Genomic DNA, 10,189 nt, shown 5'->3' on the forward strand with positions numbered 1-10,189 from the left:
TGGTCAATGACATGAGACAAAGTATATGTGAACTGCTGTATGAAAAGTGAATTTACTCTGTAAATCTTCACCCAAATCCTAATAAAATAAATAAATAAATAAATAAATAAATGGAAAATTTTGCACTCTACCAAATAAAGATACAGATCAAATGAAATAAAATGAAACTTAATTTTCTCTATTAAAAAACTCAAACCACTGTCATCAAGTCAATTCTGACTCATAGCGACAACCCCTATTGGGTTTTCAAAGCTGTACATCTTTACGGAAGCACACTGCCTCATCTTTCTTTCATGGAGTGGTTGGTAGGTTTGAACCACTGACCATTTATTTGGTTAGAACCCAAATGCTTTAACCACGACACAACCAGAGCTCCTTATTAAAAGATTACTATATTTAATTCATTCATTCAACAAACATTAGAGTGTCTATTATGTGCACTGAGAAGAATGGGAATCCCAGAAGACTTAATTGTGCTCATGAGGAACTTTACATAAACCAGGAAGGCAGTCTTTCAAACAAAACAAGAGGCTAATGTATGATTTATAATCAGAAAAGTTGTGCATCGATCGGGGTTGTATTCTTTCCTCATACTTATTCAACCTGTATGCTAAGCAAATAATCTGAGAAATTATACTCTATGAAGAACACAGTATCAGGATTGAGAGGGCCTCACTAACAACCTGCAATATGCAGATGACATAACCTTGCTTGCTGAAAGCAAAGGCTTGACACACTTACTGATGAAGATCAAAGACTACAGCCTTCAGTATGGATTACACCTCAACATAAAGAAAACAAAAATCTTCACAACTAGACAAATAAGCACCATCACAATAAACAGAGAAAAGATTGAAGTTGTCAGGGATTTCATTTCACTTGGATCCACAATCAACCTTCATGAAAACAGCAGTCAAGAAATCAAACTAAACACTGTACTGAGGAAATCTGCTGCAAAAAACCTCTTTAAAGTGTTTGAGAACAAAGATATCACTTTGAAGACAAAGGTGAGTCTGACCCAAGGCATGGTATTTTCAGTACTCTCATACGCATGTGAAAGCTGAAGAATGAATAAAGATGACAGCAGAAGAACTCATGCATTTTAATTGTGGTGTTGGTGAAGAATACTAAAGGTACCATAAACTGCTAGAATGAACAAATCTGTCTTAGAAGAAGTACAGCCAGAATGCTCCTTAAAAGCGAGAATGGCCAGACTTTGTCTCTTATACTTTGGTCTTGTTGTGTGAAGGAACCAATCCGTGGAGGAGGATATCATGCTTAGTAAAGTAAAATGTCAGCAAGAAAGGGGAACACCCTCAACGAGATGCACTGACACAGTGGCTACATGATGGGCTCAAGAGTAGTAATTGTGAGGATAACGCAGGACCAGGTAATGCTTTGTTCTGCTGTACACAGGGTTTCTGTAAGTTAGAACTGACTCAATGATACCTAACAGCCTCCTGAACTTTAAGAATATAAATTTCTCTTCCTTAACGCCATTCACTTATGGTATTTTGTGTGTGTGTGGTAGCACTAGGAAATGGAGACCCTCTCTAAATTTCCTTCCAATATCAACGATATATAATGCTATGATCACAATGCTAACCTTACAGCTCAAAAACTAAGAAATATAGAATTTTTTTAAAGTTTGACAGATTTTAAAATTAAGAGCTCTGCAAATGTACTATAACATGTAAATGAATTTTTGAATCATGGATATTTTGTCTACACATTAAATAAATTTTATGTGTATAAAATTTTGTGTGGAAAAAATCTCTCATATACTATAGCTACTTGACCCCATGATCAAAAATCACATAAATTACTCACAATTTAACATCCTCTAGAACATTTTTTGACTGTGCTGATCCAAGGAAACAAGCTGGAATGTTAGACATTCTATAAGAAGAAAAACAAATATTCTGGGGTCATTTGCACATGATAAATATCAACTTCATACTCAAAAGAAAATAAAGAAATACAGTAATATGTACTCCTCCTCTTTGCAAGCTTCTTTTTTTGTAACTCACCAATTTAATTAAAAAGTTCTTTTAAGGGTAATATTAAAAGATAGGTTCTTAGATCAATCTTTCAAAAAGACTATAGGCTCATATCAAAAAAGTTTACATGTTTGTCATATTTTTAAAATATCCCTCCATATATGCACTTCATATCAAGTTAAAGAGCAAGGATAAAGGAAAGAGAACAGAATTTCAAGATATTTAATGTAAAATGGCATAAAGTAATACTGCTATAAAAAAATTCATTGGGGATTATCTGGTAGCCTTGAATTACACAAAACTCAAGAAGGAGGGTAAGCTCTTCCACGAAAGTGTCATTTATTACTAATAAATATAAAGCACCACTTATAGAAATGTGTCAGTGGGAACAAGGGTTTAACATATACAATAAACTGTTCCCCTGATGGAAGAAATAAAATCTGTTCAAACCAAACCCACTGTCACTGAGTTGATTCTGACTCACAGCAACCCTACAGGACAGAGTAGAACTGCTCCATAGGGTTTCCAAGGCTGTAAATCTTTATGGAATCATACTATCTCATCTATCTTCTATACAACAGCTGGTAGATTCGAACCTCTGAATGTCTGGTTAACAGCCGAACGCTTTAGGAAAAAATTAAAAGAGGAGGATAATGTGGCAATAAAAACATTACGTACTCAAGCTGGAGCACTTGATCTTCCATCAAAGAAATAAGAGGAGAAATGACAAAGCCAATCTTGCCTGCATATACAGGTGGATACTGGAAGCATAAACTCTTTCCATAACCTTAAGTTAAAAATAATATAGTAATAGAAATAAAAATAAACTCTGCATGCTATAATTTCTTCATATAATATGCTAGTAAGGACTGAATAATACTTACTGATATTGAGTCAATTCCTACTCATAGCAACCTTCATTGCATTTCCAAGACTGTAAATCTTTATGGAAGCAAATTGGCTCATCTTTCTTCTACAGAGCAGTTGGTGGGTTTGAATCACCAAACTCTTGGTTAGCAGCCAAATGCCTTAACCACTACATAACCAGAGCTCCTTAAGGGATGAATGGTGACTAGTAATATGCTATCTTCAAAAGAGCTAATTCATATATAATTTGAGTATCTATTCTCTGTTTAATCTCTTCTATGTTTTTATACCATTTGTATTTGTACTTTGAGAGTTCAGCATAAGATCAAACATTAAATATCTTCCCATTTTTTTAAGGATTATGTTATTTGCTTAAGTACAACTCACCAGTTGCCATGACAACAACATTATCTCTTCTTTCTTCCAATACAGAATGAATCACTTTCCACTGAACCCTTGAGAGTAAAAAGCAAAACATAATTTTATTTTACTAATAAGAAGCCTAAAGAACAAGCTGAAACCCTTTTAATTTTTTTACTTTCTCTAAAAGAATTTCTTTGACATTTTTGAACTTCATATATAAACATGTACAAATCCTAGAACTTTAAAACAAACATCGGTATTTGATCAACGTCCCATTCTGCTGCCTAAATACCAGGAGTTTCCATTTGGCATATTTATTAAATTTTATTACATGTATCTGGAGTATGAAATAAAATCCAAGCTTCATACTGGACATCTAATAGAACCAATGATTTAAAAGAAACGAGAAATGCTCCAGGGGCAAGGATTCACTAGAAGGGAAATGAGGACACTTTCTGGGGTAAAGCTAATGTTCTATATCTTGATAAGAGGTTTGGTTACATGAATGCACATGTGTACACTTAAGATTTGAAGTATACAATTAAAGTTTATATATTTCACTGTATATAATTTTTACGACAAAAGAAAAAACTCTAAACAAATACTGAACTGTAATTAAAGATTTGTATGCTTAAGGACTTAGCAGGAAAGATAAAAATGTTAGTATTTTATTTTAAATAAATGTTAAAAATTAGATCAATAATAAAGATGGACATGTGATAATATTCAGTTGAAGTACAGTACAATGTTAATGGTAGACTCTAGGTGGTGAGTATACAAGTATTTACAGTAAAAAGAAAAATCTTTACTATCTTTAAAAATTTTTTAGTAAAATTTTGAAGGAAAAATCGAAAAGGAGGTCATTTTTTGTACTGATAATGATCTATTCTTGATGTAAGTGCTGGTACTGTTTGTGAAAATTCATTAATCTGTGCATTCATGTCCACTTCCTTGTAAGACATTCTTTAATATAAAAAAATGTGTAAGTTCAGGAGAAAAATGCTTCAGTAGTTTAATCTGTAAATTCTCAGAATAGGAAAAATCTAGTCTAGATTTTCATATTCTTCTTAGTTTCATTCAAATTTACTTGTTCCTTATCTCACTTTTTTTCATCTCATTTTAATTATTATTAATGTGCCCCTAAAACATAAATACATGAGTATGTTCAAATAGATAAGGTTATCACTGTTCTTAAAACTGCTGTCTTATGATGACCTCTATTATATCAGCATGCTTTGGGCAATACAATGCACAAGACATTTAACAGGATGTAAGTCAGTGTCAAACTGATATTCACTTATTAATGTATTTAGAGTCTACACAGAACATCTATAAGGAAAACCATTTTCCTCACTCATAAAAATAATTCACAGAAATGAATTTTATATAAATATCACTTCAAAATAACTGTGTAGTCACTTATAGGAAATATACTACTGTATGGATAAACTATAGTGAAGCTGTACTGTTACTGTTAAGTGGATGAATTTTTTATCATTTTTCTTTTGTGAATAAAATAGTAAATATATAATTTAATAACTAAGATTATACTCACGGCTTAAAACTGGAATGGCCAAAGTAGGTCTTAAGGCAAGTAACTTGTTCTGCATTGGGTTCTGGTATCAAATAGTCTTAAAATGAAATAAAATAGGTGTTTAGGTTTAAGAAGTGCAGTACATTAGAGTGAAAGAAAAGCTTTATTTCACTGGCTTAGTTTAAAAAAGACAGTGAAAGTTACCATAGTTTTTCTATCTTTTCAATCCAATCCGTTTTATGGATAGCCACAAGATTATTCTCTCTACAATGTGATATGGTTGAGATCATTGATTCTCTAACATGATAGATTACAGAAATAAGGCATCCAGTTCCTGCCCTCCAGAATCTCACAATAAAATGTAGGATGCAGATAAGTAAACAGACAATAAGAACAAAAAGTACGAAAACTGCCATGACAGACATGGGTATTAGTAAAAAGTAACGAAAGTCCGTAGGAGGGGGTCTTATGGGAGGAAAGGGGCAGGGAGAAATGAAAAGTTTTCCCAAGGAGGTGATACCTGAACACATCTTGAAGATCTATTAGGAGTTAAGCAGGCATAGAAGTGGGAAAGAAGTCTTTCAAGTAGAGAGACAAGGATGTGCATAAGCATACTTTTGGGGTAAAAACAAGGACAACACAGCCTGCAAGGCTTAAAATATCTACTATGTGCACCTTAACAGAAAATGTTTGTGACCTCTGGTATAAATTGTTCAGCTACTCCAACTATTCCATTAAAAAATATAATGTATTGAAAAATGCAGACACACACACACACACACACACACACAACAAAAACAAAAATAAGAGATGTTTATGACTCTAGTGCTACACCAAAATTATCTAGTCAGTAGAGTGTAATGAAATACAAGCAATCCTTGGGTTATGAACTTCCAAATTATGGAGGACTCCTACTTGCCCTTCAATGTTATGTAAATTTGCCCTTGATTTGCCATGACTCGCAACAAATTTTTCATCACAATCACCTTAACTTGCTGCATGTACAGCTTTTAATCCTGTTACTATAAAATTATTTTTGTTTGTATTATTTTGTAGAGATAATGTTTTTGTACTAATGGAATGCATGTTTAATAATGAGTGTTTTTAAATTTTTGTTAAGAATGATGAATTCTTATAAATATCATGTGAGACACATAAGTCCCAAAGTACTCTGGTGGTAGGAAAGGTGGGATGAAACATGGAAAAAATATTAACTCCAATATTACCTAATCCTGAACACCGTACCTTCTTAATAACACACCTTCTGGGTAGCAGTCAAATGCCTTAAGAACTATGCCACCAGAGGTCCCAAATAACACACAGGAAACAGTAAATATACTTACAAACCTTACATTACTTAACTCATAGAAGCCTCAAGACAAAAGTTTTACACACTCACTCCTCCAGGGTACACTACCTATGAGGTAACCTCTTAACACAGAAATATGTCCCCAGTAAATTTCCTTCTGTTTTAGTTATGGAAGTCCACAAGCTGATGCCAACATGTACTAATCATTGGAAAAAAGCTTCGAAAAAACCCAAGAGGCAGAAAATGAAAGTGGTACGTATATGTACCATGGGTTATAAAAGAATTAAAACACTGAAATGACTTCAAGCCTTTTCCTGCACTAAAATAAGGGATATCATTGCTGATGTCAGATGGATCTTGGCTAAAAGCAAAGAATACCAGAGAGATATCTACCTATGTTTTACTGACTGTGCAACAGCATTCAACTATGTCGATCATAACAAATTATGGGTAACATTGCAAAGAACAGGAATTCCAGAATATTTAATTGTGCTCATGAGGAACCTGTACACAGACCAAGAGGCAATCATTTGAACAGAACAAGGGGATACTACATGGTTTAAAACTAGAAAAGGTGGGTGTCAATGTTATATCCTCTCACCATATTTATTTAATCTGTATGATAAGCAAATAATCTGAGAAAGAGGACTATATGAAGACAAATGCACCATCAAGATTAGAGGAAGACTCATTAATAACCTGCCATGTGAAAATGATACAACCTTGACACACTGAAATTGAAGATGACTTGAAGCACTTATTGATGAAGATCAAAGACTACAGTCTTCAGTATGAATTATACTGCAACATGAAGAAAACAAAGTCCTCACAACTGGACCAATAAACAACATAATGATAAATGGAGAAAAGACTTAAGTTGTCAGGGATTTCATCTTACTTGGATCCACAGTCAACACCCATAGAAGCAGCAGTCAAGAAATCATATGACATACTAAACTGGGCAAATCTGCTGCAAAAGATCTCTTCCAAGTGTTGAAGAGCAAAGATACCACTTTGAAGACTTAGGTGCACCTGACCCAAATCATGGTATCTTCAATAACCTCATATATGTGAGAGCTGGACAATGGATAAGAAAGGCCAAAGAAGAACTGATGCATTTGAATTGTGGTTCTGGTGAAGAATACTGGATATACCAAAGACTGCAAGAAAAATGAACAAATCTGTCCTGGAAGAAGTGCATCCAGAATGCTCCTTAGAAGCAAGAATGGCCAGACTTCATCTCACCTACTTTGGTCATACTGTCCGAAGAGAGCATTCCCTGGGGAAGGATATTATGCTTGGTAAAGTAGACGGTCAGCAAAAATGGGAAGACCCTAAACAAGATGGACTGACACAGTGGCCACAACAAAGGGCTCAAGCATAGGGAAGACTGAGGCCAGCATGGCGCTGAGCAGTGTTTCGTTCTGTTGTAAACAGGGCTGTACATAGGCCTCACTATGAGTTGGAATTGACTCGAAGACATCTACCAAGAGCTAAAACAAAGTAAGGCTAAATAAGAACCTGATGCACCCAGTCCAACTGAGCTATAAATTCTAACAGACTGACTGAGGAATGGACCATGGACTGCTGTAGTCAATTAATGGAACAATTATATATCTGTTTCAGGTAGAAGGACTCTGGTGGTGCTGTGGTTAATACACTGAGCTGCCAACCAAAAGACTGGCAGTTTGAAGTCACTAGCTGCTCCCAGGAGAAACATGAGGTGTTCTATTTATGTAAAGATTACAGCCTTAGAAACCCTATGAAGCAGTTCTAGTTCTACTCTGTGCAACACACAGTGTGTGGGTTTCAGGTAGAATCACAGAAAGTTAGATTTAGAAAAGAATCTTACAGATTATCTGATTAAACTGCCTCTTTCAAAAAGTAAGCTCACTTTGGAAGCTTCAAGGAAAAAAAAAAGCTGCACCCAATGGCACTTAAATGAGAACCCCTGGCAGTAGAACTCAGGCATTAGCAGTTTTAAAACTCCTCAGGTGATCTCAAGCATATTTGGGAAACCTGCCTTAGAGCTCCATACTAGAATCACCTGAGGAGTTTTAGAAATCCTAGGACAAACCGTATCAGTTAAATAAAAAATTCTGAGAGTGGGGCTCAGGTAGCAGGGTTTTTCTTTAAATACCTCATATGACTCCAAAGTGCAGCTAAGTTTGAGAATGAAAGGTAAAGAGTATGTATTATGTACTAGGCCAGAGTTGTAGGATCTGGGTCCCAGTGACTACTCAGGAAAATTAGCTTACTGCATTTTAAACCAGTCTTACAACATGTGAACAGGTGCCATTAATCTTCCTTGTTTCTTTATGTGACTAACTTAGATCCTGAAAGAACAAAATATTAGGTCCATCTGAATAACTATCAGCTAACCCTGGTGGCAAAGTAGCTAAAGTGCTCAGCTGCCAACCAAAACAGTCAGCAGTTGTAACCTACCAACTGCTCTTCAGGAAAAAGTCCCATAAAAATTTATAGCCTTGAAAGTTCTATGGCTAGTTCTACATTGTCCTATATGGCAGCTACAAATTAGAATCAACTCAACAGCAGTGAGCTGGTTTGTTTGTTTGTGTTTTGGGAGGGGAGGGGGGTACCAATCATGACTCCAGGTAAACACTCTGATTGTTACCTAATTCTAAGGATTAGAATCTTGCAGTGATTCACACAAGTGAACCACTTATTCACATTGTGAAAAACCAATGCTTAGAAATCTGCTATACTTTTAACTAACATTTAAATGCAACTATGGCAAGCAATGTACCAAATTTTATAATATAACCAAGTTTCAATTAATGGTAATCAGAAACTACATTGTGTCACAAATTAAATCCACAGTTAAGTCTTCATTTTAATTACTACTCCATCAATTCTTTAACCAAAATTCAAAATACATAGCATAATGGAATTATATTAGTTTTAGCCAACTAATTTTATTGTCCACTCTTAGATGGAGGGTTGATGAGTAGCTAGAAGGGTCAAAGCAAAGAATCAAGACAACGTATCACTAAACAAATCAAAGTCCATTACAATTCTCGGCTTTAATACTTTTAACTATAAAATTAAACTGACTTGGAGAAATTGTGACTATGTTTAACAAAAAAGGAAATACAATTTTTCAGCATATTTGAACTTAAGTGTATTTTGTATATATTTACAATTAAATAATAAGAGACTTATTTAGTAGATTCCTTACTATTGCTACCACACAGTCTGAACGTAAGTTCACACACAATGACTGTGCTACTTGTTTTAAATTTTAAGCTTCTGAAGGGCAGACATTATGTCATCTATCTCATTTACTATGATACTTAATATAAGTAATTAATTAAGGATTTATGACTTCCATTAAGATACAATCAGAATATAAAATTCAGGCAGAAAAGTTCCACATCACCACATTCACTAAATGAGACAATACTTCTATTACCATATTTTTACAAATAATAAGATTGCACTTTACGGATATCAAAGAACTGAGGAATTTAAAGGTAAGGTTTTATGTCTTAGTGATTAATTATATGCCATAAAGTCTTTGACCTCCAAAATATTTAAAAACTGGACCCTAAATGAAGTCAGTCATAGGTATTAGAGGTTGAGTCTTTTCAAACATATTCCAGTACTTACCCTCTTCACCTTCTTCTTCCTCCACAGTATCTTCATTTTCATCTTCATCATTTTCACCAGTAGGAAGACCCACATTTCTTTCCATTTCTAAGCATTTAGAATGAATTGGATCTACCATGTTCCCACTTACGCTTTCTAAAGACTGAGAATTTAAAAGAAATTTTAAAAGCAAAACCAGTGACATTGTCCTATCTTTTCTACCAAGCACAAAAGGAGTATTATTAACAGAGCCTACAATTTTGTTCAAAGCCAGCAGATGTGCAAGCAATACCACAAAAGAACATGTGTGCTCCATTTTAAATATGCACTCAAGAATAGTTTCTAAGGCACAAAGCCAAAGATGGATACTTCCAGCATAAACAGAGTTCATTAATAGCAAATAATGAATTGCCCCTGGGGAAAGCAATTGTAAATTTTATATTTAGAGAATTTAAAACATTTTTCTTTATTAAAGTATTTTCAATGTGCAAGCCATAACGGAGTTTT

The 10,189-nt window shown here is 34.3% G+C and overlaps 1 protein-coding gene across 1 annotated transcript in view; it reads right to left on the reverse strand.

Annotated features, from left to right (window-relative positions):
* Positions 1-10,189, reverse strand: part of WRN (WRN RecQ like helicase) — a 273,170-nt gene that overhangs the window by 216,748 nt on the left and 46,233 nt on the right. Inside the window, exons 10-14 of the mRNA XM_042781199.1 lie at positions 9,704-9,845; positions 4,786-4,861; positions 3,255-3,322; positions 2,679-2,787; positions 1,831-1,899 (exon numbers count right to left, since the gene is read on the reverse strand). Coding sequence (XP_042637133.1) covers positions 1,831-1,899; positions 2,679-2,787; positions 3,255-3,322; positions 4,786-4,861; positions 9,704-9,845 — 464 coding nt within the window. The remainder of the gene's footprint in view (positions 1-1,830; positions 1,900-2,678; positions 2,788-3,254; positions 3,323-4,785; positions 4,862-9,703; positions 9,846-10,189) is intronic.

The sequence above is a fragment of the Orycteropus afer genome, unplaced genomic scaffold, assembly GCF_000298275.1.
Source record: "Orycteropus afer afer isolate SDZICR_OR568_19922 unplaced genomic scaffold, OryAfe1.0 scaffold00095, whole genome shotgun sequence".
NCBI lineage: Eukaryota > Metazoa > Chordata > Mammalia > Tubulidentata > Orycteropodidae > Orycteropus > Orycteropus afer.